This window comes from Drepanopeziza brunnea (assembly GCF_022702325.1).
Source record: "Drepanopeziza brunnea f. sp. 'multigermtubi' strain 214-2 chromosome Unknown ctg4, whole genome shotgun sequence".
NCBI lineage: Eukaryota > Fungi > Ascomycota > Leotiomycetes > Helotiales > Drepanopezizaceae > Drepanopeziza > Drepanopeziza brunnea.
This window is the reverse complement of record NW_027094067.1, coordinates 205,562-218,465: the sequence shown is the minus strand read 5'-3', so window position 1 is coordinate 218,465 and position 12,904 is coordinate 205,562. Positions and strand designations below refer to the sequence as shown.

Below are 12,904 nucleotides of genomic sequence, written 5' to 3'. Positions count from 1 at the left end.
AGGTGCAAAAATTTGGACTCGAGGGATGAGAACATAGAGAGTAGCGAACGGAGGAAGGAGCTTCCGAGCTATGTTGTCGTCGTCGATTTCGGGTCACCCACAACCGTGTCGACCAACAGCTCCACGAGCGTACTGGCTATTCGGAGAGGTCTTACAGCTCCGGGGAGCCTGCCAGGAGGTATCGGCCAGCAGCTCCGCGAGCCTGCTAACCGTTCAGGGTTTCATCGGGTCACCCAGAACCATATCGGAATAGGCCAGCAGCTCCGCGAGCGTACTGGCCGTTGTATTGAACGGTAATCGAGTTGGCATTTCCCGGCCGTTCCGAATCCCTCAAGAGAGAGGCTATCATGGCCTGAATCACCTCCAAATGTTTAGATTATCGGAATAGTTATCGTACTGTTAGACGGAAGCTCCGACTCGCATAATTGCCGCTTCTAGACCTCAAAGGCGGTCGTGGGGTGGTGTGGCTCGTAGCTGTTGTGCGAAAGTGTTAGTGCGGAGATTGTATTCATGGATACCACATGGAGCCCTCCGCATGTTTGTTGCACGGCACGTGCTCTCATCACGAGACAGAGTGGCAACCTAGAGTCTAATTCGTACTCCATACAACAATCAATAATCAAAATCGTACCTAGGCAGCGCATTGACTATTTATTGATAAAGATAATACAGCAGAAACAAAAACTTCGCTGACGTCGTCATCTTGAATGTCTTATCTAAGCTCCTTGAGCCCGATAAACACCCTGTCTACAGCTCTAGCCCGCCTCTCCTTAACCTGATCAGGACTTATGGCCCTAATAAGCACACCCAAATTCATTTTCGGTAGCCAACCTGGCGAACATTTTCTGGAAAAAGCCCTCAAAATTAGAGGCATCTCGAAAACCATCTCCCAAGGGCATAATGACCCAACCTTCGACCCCTCCAGAGCTCACTCCCCAGTTCTGCTTCTCAACCGTCGCATTAAGAGGTTGCCATATCCTTCCCTCGTGCACATATCAAAGCTTACCCTTCGCTCTAGACTTTTTGCGAATATCCAGGTCTTCAATTGACGACAGCATAACGCAAAACCTGAACGCGCTCATCACGCCCGCATCGATAGGCTTTGACCCATCATCCACCTCAGTCCGCAGCCCGCGAGCCTCGGACCCTCGCCGCATACCTGGTGAATCCTGCCAGAACTTCAAGAATCAGGTCTTATTCCCGTCCTGGCAGATGCGTTCTGATGTTCTGAACTACTGCGCCTCTGTGGCTACGAGCCCAGACCCCGAAGACCCGGAGTTGGTGCTGAGGAAGGTGGAGGGTGAGCAGGATCGTAAGAGGGTGGTGGATGAGCGGCTGGATCCGTATAGCTCAAGGTCCTTCCCTACAGAGGGAAGAACGGAGAGGCTGGCGGCGCTTATCAGACAGGAGAGGGGCGTGGAGAATATTGTAAGAGCGAGGAGTTGGGGCTTGGTGAGGGAGAGGTGTGGTGAGGATTGGAGGGACTGGAAGGAAGCTTTGAGCGAGTGGCGGAAGAGCAAAGAGGACAGATGACCAGGGAGAATGGAGGAGGGCGAGCGATGGGAGGTGGGAGTCAAATGACTGCCTTTGTGCTTTGTGGAATTGAAAACCTGGATTGGTGAAGTCAATGGTTTGAGGCATGTACTGATACTGTAAGATTGATAGAGAAAAATAGCATTTCAGTCCTCAGTGGATGGCGAGTTTGGAAATTTTTGACTCGGTATAGGACTGCCACCTGGACACATTCTGGGTCTAACATTTCCTTTCATAGCGGCCAGGGTCTACTGCAGAGCCTGTTGACTTCCACTGACTGAACCTGCCCGAGACTACTTCTCCTCTCAAGCTTGAGAAACGGCTATTGATAGATCACGTGATCCAGATATTGTGCTCTAAGATTTCCAGCCAGAACATTGCTACTCGATCATGGACTTTCAATTGAGACAGTAAAACTAGGCGATTGTTGAAAGTGCATCTTCAAAGTGGTTATTTAATACGACTTGTTCCGACTCTTTCGGCCACACGTCGGGGCCGCTAACGGTCCAGCCCACATTCAATCTTCAAAAAAGTTCATAACGACAACGAGCTTTTGAGACCCCGCAACCTGCCTGCATCCCAACCCACGACGAAATCTCATCCTGTTGTCCATAATGGCGGACGCTGGAGTCAAAGAAATCCCGCTGAACTCGGTGCAAGTCGAGGCGCTGGTATGGTCAAGCTACTACTCGTCTTTGTAGGGACTTGGGGACTGACAAGATGTATAGGTGGTTATGAAGATCGTCAAGGCATGCTCTGCGACCTTTCCAACGACGGCGACTGGATGTATCGTGGGTATGGACATTAACGGAACGCTGCAAATCACCAACTGCTTCCCGTTCCCGACCGCAGACATCGCAGCCTCCGACTCCCACCCAAACGATCATATGGCCGCCTCGAACATTGCTGCTGCCGCGCCTCGCTCCAAGGCGAACCTCGCATACCAAAATGAGATGATCAAGTGCTTGCGGGAGGTCAACGTAGACGCGAACAATGTTGGATGGTACACGAGCGCAAACATGGGCAACTTCATCAATACCAGCCTGATCGAGAACCAGTTCCATTACCAAAGTCAGCCAAATGAGCGGTCGGTCGCTTTGGTGCATGATGTCAGCAGGAGTTCCCAGGGTGCTCTGAGTCTGCGAGCGTTCAGATTATCCTCGACCTTCATGGCCGCGTTCAAGGAGAGCAAGTTCACGACTGAGCAGTAGGTCTTGCGCGGGTACTTTGAAGCGTTTACTGATTACACCGCAGCATGCAAAAGTCAAAGCTCACATATAAGGATATCCTGATTGAACTCCCAATTATTGTCCACAACTCTCACCTCTTGACATCCTTCCTGCATCAGATGCCCGGCGTACTCGCTAAAGAGGAGCTTGAATTCCCTGCCAGCCTTTCAGACCTTACCGCAAACCCTCCCCAAGTCCCCCTGTACCCAAACCTCGAGTCTCTTGACCTGTCCATAGATCCCTTCTTGGAGCGAACCTGCGATCAGCTTTTGGACAGTATCGAGACCCACTACACCGAACTCAACAACTTCCAATACTTCCAAAGACAATTGGCCCGTGAGCAAACCAAAATCACTGCGTGGAAGACGAAGCGAGCAGCGGAGAATGCGACAAGAGCAACACAGAAGCTGGCACCTCTTCCTGAGGACGAGTGGGAGAGGCTCTTCAAGCTGCCGACAGAGCCAAGCCGACTGGAGGGTATGTTGAACGCTCGACAGGTTGAGCAGTACTCGAGACAAGTGGATGGATTCACGGCTAGCATTACCAGCAAGATGTTTGCGGTCAAGAGCAATCTATTGCCTGAGTCCGAGTAGAGGTTCCCTGTTCAGTGAAGACCCACGGGAAGGCTTCTGAGAAGAAGGCTCTGCTGTCTTCTCATGGATGGGGCTTTGCATGGGTTGGCGTTCAGGGGGGGTCTGTTAATGGCGGGTCAAATGACTTGAAAAGGAGTGCAGGGCATAGGTCTTATCACTGGATTTTCCTTCTGCGATCTCTGCGCTGTTATTAAATCAACGATGTGAAATTCCAAGCCCCTGATTCATATGGGACTTGGTGGTACCTTGGTGAGATGAGAGGCTGAGAGAAGACACCCAGCAAGTAAACATCAACCCCACACTAAATCGACCAGAGAATATCAGAGGTTTGCTGATTGTATTGTCAATTGTCAATCTTATAAAATCGGACAAAATAAGTCCCACGATCGATTACGAAAATCTATAAAAGACGCGTAGCAAAAAATTGGTGGACACGAATTCAAAGCATTAATTGGCAGTGTGTATCGGCTCGTTGTCAAGCTATTGTCGACGCTTGAACGTAGGATTTGCAAAACTTCCATTTCTACCGTACGGCTATCACTTAGAATTCTACTTTTTTATCGTTGCTGAAAGTGGATTTTACAATGTTAAATTCTGTATATTTCTTTGCGGGAAGTTCTGGACATGGTGTAATACTTAATCAACTACTACATCCCAGGCGTAAGTATTACCCCTCGAGGGTGCCTCAAAAGTTTAGTTCCCACTATAAAACCCCTGGTTACCCTGCCCTCAAGGGGTAATACTTACGCCTGTACCATGGTACATAGCGGCACTAGGCTCTAGTGCGGGATACAAAATGCCCCTCCACAAAAATCTATTTGTCTACGAGGTTTTTTCATTGTCCTCGAATTCCCCCTCCTCGACCCTCCTCGACCCTCCTCCTTAGCAACACCAAATACAACCCGCATCTCCGAGTAAGTCTCTTTTCATCCAAAGAACAATGCCTCAAGATCATATCAGGAAGCTAATACATACATCCTTTGTCCCTAGCTTTCCACCTTAAAAAAGATTACCACCCCCCCCCACCTCACCGCGAAACCAATACTTAAATCCTCCAAAACATGTCTGCTCCAGCTACCAAGTTCAAGGTCGCAGACCTCAGTCTTGCGGCTTTCGGTCGCAAGGAGATTGAGCTCGCCGAGAATGAGATGCCCGGTTTGATGGCTACCCGCGAGAAGTACGCTGGCGACCAACCCCTCAAGGGTGCCCGTATCGCTGGATGTCTGCATATGACCATTCAAACCGCTGTCTTGATCGAGACTCTCACATTCCTCGGGGCTGAAGTTACTTGGTCTTCCTGCAACATCTTCTCCACCCAAGACCACGCTGCTGCTGCCATTGCCGCCGCTGGTGAGTATCAATCGCCCGATTTGATTTGGGCATTTTGGCTAATACGTCCTAGGTGTTCCAGTCTTCGCCTGGAAGGGAGAGACCGAGGAGGAGTACGAGTGGTGTCTCGAGCAACAACTCGTCGCCTTCAAGGATGGCAAGTCCCTCAACCTGATCCTCGATGACGGTGGAGATCTTACCGCTCTCGTCCACAAGAAGTACCCAGAGATGCTCAAGGGCTGCTTCGGAGTCTCTGAAGAGACCACCACCGGTGTTCACCACTTGTACAAGATGTTGAAGAACAAGGCTCTCCTTGTCCCAGCCGTCAACGTCAACGATTCCGTCACGAAGTCCAAGTTTGACAACTTGTACGGCTGCCGTGAGTCATTGATCGATGGTATTAAGCGTGCCACCGATGTCATGATTGCTGGTAAAATTGCGGTTGTTGCCGGATTCGGTGATGTCGGAAAGGGTTGCGCTATGGCGCTCCACGGAATGGGTGCTCGTGTCCTCGTCACGGAGGTCGACCCCATCAACGCTCTCCAGGCCGCTGTCTCTGGTTTCCAGGTCACCACCATGGAGAAGGCTGCCAGCCAAGGTCAAATCTTCGTTACCACCACCGGATGCAGAGATATCTTGACCGGAGAGCACTTCGAGGCTATGCCCAACGATGCCATCGTTTGCAGTAAGGCAATTATAATCTCGTCTTAAGAAAATTAAATCTAACATGCATAGACATTGGCCATTTCGACATTGAGATCGACGTTGCTTGGTTGAAGAAGAACGCCGCCAGTGTTCAAAACATCAAGCCCCAGGTCGATCGATACCTCATGAAGAGCGGCCGCCATATCATCCTTCTCGCCGAGGGACGTCTCGTCAACTTGGGATGTGCCACCGGCCACTCTTCCTTCGTCATGTCCTGCTCCTTCACCAACCAAGTGCTTGCCCAAATCATGTTGTACAAGTGCGAGGACGCTGCTTTTGGACAGAAGTACGTCGAGTTCGGCAAGACCCAAAAGCTCGAGGTTGGCGTCTACGTCCTCCCCAAGATCTTGGACGAGACCGTTGCCAAGCTCCACTTGGCGCACGTCAACGCCGAGCTCTCCAAGCTGAGCTCCGTCCAAGCCGAGTATCTTGGTCTGGAGGTTGAGGGTCCCTTCAAGACTGACACGTACCGATACTAGATTCGGCCTCTATATTCTGGTTTCTGGTTTCTGGGATTTTGATTTGTACAGGCGATCGCGGAGTGGAACTTTCAACATGATTAATGATGGCGTGATATCAGGGGAAAAACGCATCTGTCCTTCAACGGCATCTACACAATATTTTCTCGGGCAAAAAGTTTCAACAGACAAAGGGTTGGGTTGGTTTTCAAGCATGGCGTTACTTGGCTCTTCAACATCGGTCAAGTAGAGGTCGGTCTTTTGCTTAGACGTAGAGAACAGATTTGTTCTTTGAGAATGAATGCCGGTGTCGATCTTATCTGCATCGAAGAACCCATACTGCAGTTCCAATACGTCCAAGTGACATACTGCCTTGAAAATCTCAACTTCTCGGGAATCTGAATTCTGTTACCAATATGTCCTAGTGACATGAATCACGGGTGTTAAGGTGCGTTGGTTTTTTGGCTACTTTCCTCTCTCCGGAAGAAGGTGGTGTGTGGTCCTTCCGCTTGGGGTGACACACCCACGGCCAACTCAGTAAGGCAACACATGGCGCCCCTCAAACCCAAACACAGCCCTTCGCGATCATCGAAATTGGCAAACCTCTCTTCCCATTCCCGAGCCAAAAGACGATGATATACTTCACCAAGATGCTGGTTGCAGGCTGTAAGTAAGTACCACTATAAATACCCCCTTGCTTATGAAGGTTCCGCTTTGAAGACGAGACCGCTACAGGTTCTAGCATCTGGTCTGTTCTGACGCGGTCTTAAGTGACACCCCCTCGATCAAAAAGCTTCGGGGCTGGCGCGTGTTCGATATTAGCAGGCAGCCGACTACCCGGCGATGTAAATGATGATTGCTAAGAGGGTTTGATTTGTTTAATAAACCAAAAGCATTGAAGGAGTAAAAATGTCTATAATGTTATAAGAACCGGCTTACAAGATCTGGTCATACCTTTTGCCACGACCAGAGTCTGTTCGCAGCCTTAATCGCACTCTTCAAACTCCCCCTACGCGGCTGTCTCGCCAAATCCGATCGCACAACCTGGTCATCATCCTTCATCTCGCCTTCCCTTTCTCCTACCCTCTCACCCATCTTCTCCGTCTCTCTCTCCAGCTCGCCAATCTTCCAGGCCCTCAACCCCAACATGCACGCCACAGCCCCGAGATACATGCACCCGGCATATATCTGCGCATCCAGGAAGATGTCCCCGCTCTCCCGGCGCAGCTCTAGCCCGATCGGCATGGAGAACGTGCAGGGGAGCACCAGTGCCAGCCACATGATGGATAGTGCCGTCGGCAGGATCTTGATGCCGACGACTTCCGCCCCGACGGGCCCGACCGTCGCCCAGAAGGTGCCGGCGACGGTGCCGACGATCATGGCGAAGAAGATCAGCACGCCGTAGCTCGTGGCGAAGATCCAGATGACGAAGCAGAAGAGCGCGGTGAGGAAGGTGCCGGTGGCGGCCATGTTGATGCGGCCGAAGGAGTCGGAGAAGTAGCCTACGAGGGGGCGGCCGATGCCTGAGGTGGGTTTGCTCTGGTCAGTGCCTGGCATTCCCTCCCGGGTACATACATGTGACAAGTTCGTTTGGGGGATATTGACGACTGACCTTGACCCAGATTGAGCAGTGCCCCGACGACGGAGCCCTGGCTAGCAGACAACCCAATGCTCCGCGCGTAACTGGGGAGCGAGAACAAGAGCACGATGTACCCCAGCATGGAGAAGAAACCCCAGCCCAGCAGCAGCAGAAAATCGAGGCGTTTAAAGAGCTGCCGGTCAAACGCCATCTGCACCGATCCGACGGCTTTGTTGCGGTCCCGGATGAGCACCGTGCAAACGATGTTCACGGCACAGGATACAATGGCGAGCACTCTGAATGCCCAGCCGAGCCCAACGGACTGGATCATAGCATTGGTAGCGAGCGAGTAGACCAGTCCTCCAATTCCCCCCCCAGCGACCGCGAGGCTGTTCGCGAAAGAGCGGCGCGTGGTGAACCACTGCGAGATCAGGCCTACGCTGGCGACGAATAGGAAGCCCATACCGAAGCCGAAAGCTACGCCTTGGGTGAGGAAGAGGTGCCAGATGCGAGAGGCCCACTGGTGACGGACGGGCAGACAGTTAGCAGTGTTCCTGTTCCTGTTGAAAGTAGCTGGATCACGAGACGTGGAAGGGTTTGTATGGTACGTACTGATGCTCCCAGCAGTCCTCCGGTCTGCAGCACGATTCCAATGGCGAGGGTTGGATGGGTGCCGAAACGACCCACGAAGACTGTGGCCACAGGGGCGACGATAAGGGCGAGGGAGATGGAGAGACCGCCGACGAAGGCGTAGGCGAGGGGTGTTGCGCCGGGGAAGGTGTTGTGGGAGAGGTAGTGGGCTAGGAAGACTCCATAGGACTGAGGGTGTTTGTTGGCTGTTGGTTAGCTTAAGAACCGGATCAGAGAATAGACAGATACGTCGACGCTCCCTGATATACCTGTAGATATATATATACACAAGACCAAGACCGACTTACACTGTTGATCCCCCACGTATGCGCATTAATGAGGCAAATACTGAGGACAACGACCCAACCATACCCACCACTTCTTCCATGTTAACACAAACGCGCGTCTAGGATTAGTCAAGGATTTCAGAACTCGGTCAGAATTCATGGCGTCCCTCTCGCTTGTCCAGAGGACCAAAGAGAATATACCGGCCGGTGGAAAGAAAGCAGTGTAACGTGACGAGGGTACGTACTTTGGAGGCACATCCACAGCTGGTTCCGGCTCTGGCTCATGCTGGACCAATGTCGATGCAGCCTTCTCTGAGCCCACGGAAGCATTCCCATTCCCATTTCCATTCCTATTCGTATTCCTACTCCCTATGCCCTCCTCCGTCTTTTCCGTCGATTCAATATCGAGACGCATAACGTGAGGGAATTGGGAACGTCAACTAAAGGATCTGGTTAGATATAAGAATGTCACGCCCGACTTGGGCAAGAAGGAGAAGACATGTACCTATTCATGTGCTGGAAGTATAGTATAGTATAGATAGTTCCTAGATACTGTAAGATAGGGATATGATGCCGGTTCATAAATCTGACGATGGATGACCAACAAACAACGTGGTAAATCTTGGAATAGCATTTCAACTCCAATTCGCGATACCGGAGACATTTATACCCTCCGTCCCGTGGTGCGCTACCGGGAATGACCACATCCGGTGCCGTAGGGGATGAGAAAGATTAATGCCGTGGGGTTCCTTGGGATTGGGATTGGGCTAGGGTTGATCGGGCTTATTTTACATAATAGTTAGGGTGATAGATAAAGTTAGGATGATAGATACCGGTAGTAGGTAGTAGATAATAGTACGTACTTGGATGTGGTCCGTGATAAGCGAGCGAGTCAAGAATAACCTTATCTATTATACGATTATATTAAAGCTTATCTACAGTTCGCTCAAATTTCAAACAAATCGCAAGTCTTTTTACTAAGTACTACGTACGTACATGACTTATTGCATGCATACGCGCTTTAATTACGTAGTACTTCTAATTCCGCGCTCGAACGATTCTACCTTTTAAATAAGCATATACTATTATTGATTATATTGCATGGAGTTCTCGTTGATTATCGACCTTCGCTCCTCGTTAACTACTACGTCGCAGGCGCAATTTTTACTTACTTACTTAAGCCTTTTACTTATCCAAGCTCTTACTTACCTATCAAACTTCGCCTAATACAATCTTATAATGTTTAGTTAATCTTTCTTTTATTCCGACGTCTTTGCCGCGACTGCCGCTTTTAGCGAAGGATATTATTGCGATATGTTTATATAATGCATATACCACTACGTTGCACGAACTTATTATATATAAACCTTATTATAAATCTGAATAGTAGGATTGAATTCATGACGACCTTAAGCGATTACTTGAGGTGCTTACGAAAGAGCGAAGGATCATATAGAGCTCAGAAAGATCTCAAGATAATACCTTAGAATCAATAACTACCAAGAGCAGAATTTGAAGGGAGCTGTGAGCTGTATACAAGAAGGTTGGTTATAATAAACCTTGGTAGATGCCGAACCTAAGGAAGCGCTAAGAAGAAAAGAAGAGGTGAAGGAAGTTGAGAAGGAAAAGAAGGCGCTAGCCAAGCCAATTGGCGCTGGTAGGAATATCGCCAGGAAGACCTGGCGTGAGGTAAGGAATGGACGCATGTCCAACCATACCTTATTCTTAACGGTGAAGTTGACCGGGCGCTTTACTCTCCCCCTTCCCCCCCCATGAATATATGTTGAAAATATAATCTCGCAAGGGATCTTACCAGATCTTAATCCGATCAACTTAGTAGTGTAAGGATTCATTCAGCCTCGAAAGCATCTTTGAGCTAGTATTTAGTCTGTGCAGTGGAGTTGACAGGGCTTTAAGCCATTCAGAAATCACCGCTCTACGACTTATGGAGCTAAATTGGGTCCGACATTTATTCATACGGTAGAAGGGGATAGTAACTTATTAGCTTGCCGCGCTATGCGGTCTTGGGCTCGCTATACTAGATGCTCTTTGGCGAGGTTTTAAGCTTCAAGGTGGCGATCAGCGTAAGGGCGAGCTTCGTCATGGTTAAGCTTGCGAAAAAGTGTTTCATTATCGGATCGTATTAAGCTTTAATCTTAAGTGGTTCGGAAGGGGTAACGGTAGATTGTTACGGCTTGAGTAGCATGGTACCGGAGCGTGGTCCGCGTAGGCGAGGCGCCAATAAGAAAGATGTGTGACGACACGCCAGGTCCCCTGGGCGTATCCCCATATGCGCCAAGCTACCTCCTTCCTTTTTCCTTCTCACCTTGCATCTCCTTCGTATTCTTCGTATTATCTCATTCTCCTCTTTTAACCCATGAACCATGGTTCACGAGTCCTTGGCGCTTCTACCTTCGTGTATATAGACCTCAGCTACCTTCGCCCTCTACACTCGGTAGATGTTGATTCTAAGTCACTACTTTAAGATCCCCCTGAGCTCCCATGTGAACCCCGCGCTCCCGTGAGTTCCTTCAGGTAATCGCTTAAGGTCGTCACAAGATGTTTACTACTATATACTCGAAGTCGGAGGGGTCGCTCGTTTCTCCGAAGGGGAGATTGATCAAAGTCAAATTCGCTAGCAAGGCTACGCAAGTACTTTCCCATATGGCTAATCGCTTTTGGAGGTCGCGGACGAAGCCAGAGTCACGTTTAAGAGGCTTAGCTGGTAGGACGGTAACGCGAGTAGATTAAAAGATGCAAATCCCGAGAGTAGCGTCCTTCGCTTTAGTGATTCATCTTTTTAAGAAGCAAATTCGGGTGCCGAAGTAAGGGATAATTAGCATATCCGCGGGCTAGTAGAGCTGATGCTTATTGCTGAATCGTTAATTGATATCGTAATAAGCGAAAAACTTGCGATTAATTAATACGTTGAAAGACCCGGTTAGGAAAAGAAAATTGACGCGTCTTGGATCAATAGTGAAGGTGAAAAAGATAGCGTACTTAATATGATCACCTTTAATATTCTTATATTCCGTTAAGACGATCGGAATAAATAATGTCGGTATAATATCGATCCGATGTAGTTGGAAGGGAAATAGAAGGTTCGGCTATCTCGTGCACGGTGCTTCGCTTAGCGCGTTATAGTCCGACTTTTATTTTGTTATTGTTATTGTTATTATTATATTTATTAACGTCGGGCGGGTATTCAAAACGCAATGCTTAGACCTTAAGGACCTCTTATAAAGTACGGCGACGTGCTAAATAAAGGAATTATATATAAAGTACTATTTAATCGAGAGTAAAAACTACGTTAAAGAAAACCTTTCGTTAAATAGCTAAACACTTGTAAACCTTTTAAAAGCAATTTATACTGCTATGCGTCGAGTTTTCTTTCGATAATTGTCGAATACGTGTAGCTTTACGAGCGGCCTCGATCCGTATAATACAAACATCGTTTTCTTTCGTCGTAAAGCTAAAAAGGCTCGCGTTCGTAACACTTAAATAAAGCCGGTATATTTGCAAAACGCTTTTTCGAAAGCGCAGTACCGTGTTTTCGATCAATCGAACTAAGCCTTTCTTATCTTATCTTTTATACACGTTCTTTTTCTATCGCAAATCTTCTTAGTCTTTTCAATCGGTACGCCCGTCAAGTTTAAATCGTAATCGGCGTAGTATTCGAGAAGAAAAAGGCAAGAAGTTCGGAATCGCCGGTAAAAGAAAATCTTTTTAAAAAGACGTCGCATATCGATGATTTAATTTCGGCTTTCTAAACTCTTTATCTTTCTTTCTACTGCAAGAGAAAGAAAAAAAAGAGCTGAAGGTTCGTAAAGGGCACCTCGTACAGGTAAAGAATCGTAGCCCCCCAGTCCGACTTTTATAAACGACGATTGAATCGATTAAAACGGTCTTATTTTATAAATAATCTTTTAACGAAAAGACGAGCTCTTACAAAAAACGGTTTGATCGATTAAAACAGTTCCATTGTAGCTACGATTGAAATAATTTAAATCGTTTGTTTTCAGATTTTTATTTAATCTTAAGTATCGGCCTAGAGTGATCAACTAACTATGCCAACCTTTTAGGTCGTCTTTCAAAGAGACCGTTATCGGATTATCAGCTGACGGTTTAAATAACCCCCTGCCTATAAGGTAATGAAATACGGGCGATTAAAAAGCTTCGCACGCTCAGAAATCCTGTCAGATCGGTATAGAATAGTCCCACGTGACTGGATGACTTATTACTATTATAACCTTTGGAACTTATTTTGGGTCGGTCACCTTTAGTAATAATAATCGATAAGAATTCTAGATGCCGATAAAAAGAATTGTGGTAGCTGATGATGAAGGACGGCTCAAAATATTAAAACTCGGAAGTAGTATGCTTATCATAAACGTAAAGGGGTGTTTTTAATAAAAGTGGATTTACGCGAACTATAGGTGAGCTCTAGTGAATAATTAATAAGCTACCCCTTCCGAGCAAGCGTAGTGCCGTTATGGTTATGGTATTCTCGCTCAAGGCTTACCAGTATTCCAACCCGCAGTAGGTATACCGGTAGGTACGT

General features: G+C 48.2%; 4 protein-coding genes across 4 annotated transcripts; 3 read left to right on the top strand and 1 right to left on the bottom strand.

Annotated features, from left to right (window-relative positions):
- Positions 1–900: 900 nt before the first annotated feature.
- L3040_002935 (uncharacterized protein) lies at positions 901–1,533 on the top strand (the record flags this gene model as incomplete). Its single annotated transcript, XM_066154259.1, has 2 exons — positions 901–967; positions 1,019–1,533. The coding sequence occupies 2 exons, from the start codon at positions 901–903 to the stop codon at positions 1,531–1,533; spliced, it is 582 nt and encodes a 193-aa protein (XP_066012242.1).
- Positions 1,534–2,147: 614 nt separating this feature from the next.
- On the top strand, positions 2,148–3,355 carry L3040_002934 (uncharacterized protein; the record flags this gene model as incomplete). Its single annotated transcript, XM_007296402.1, has 3 exons — positions 2,148–2,204; positions 2,262–2,740; positions 2,788–3,355. 3 exons carry the CDS (start codon positions 2,148–2,150, stop codon positions 3,353–3,355), a joined length of 1,104 nt encoding a protein of 367 aa, XP_007296464.1.
- A 1,061-nt stretch (positions 3,356–4,416) lies between these two features.
- L3040_002933 (uncharacterized protein) lies at positions 4,417–5,868 on the top strand (the record flags this gene model as incomplete). Its single annotated transcript, XM_007296401.1, has 3 exons — positions 4,417–4,705; positions 4,758–5,369; positions 5,420–5,868. 3 exons carry the CDS (start codon positions 4,417–4,419, stop codon positions 5,866–5,868), a joined length of 1,350 nt encoding a protein of 449 aa, XP_007296463.1.
- A 927-nt stretch (positions 5,869–6,795) lies between these two features.
- L3040_002932 (uncharacterized protein) lies at positions 6,796–8,758 on the bottom strand (the record flags this gene model as incomplete). Its single annotated transcript, XM_066154258.1, has 6 exons — positions 6,796–7,370; positions 7,460–7,946; positions 8,039–8,245; positions 8,365–8,434; positions 8,589–8,655; positions 8,710–8,758. The coding sequence occupies 6 exons, from the start codon at positions 8,756–8,758 to the stop codon at positions 6,796–6,798; spliced, it is 1,455 nt and encodes a 484-aa protein (XP_066012241.1).
- Between the last annotated feature and the right edge of the window lie 4,146 nt (positions 8,759–12,904).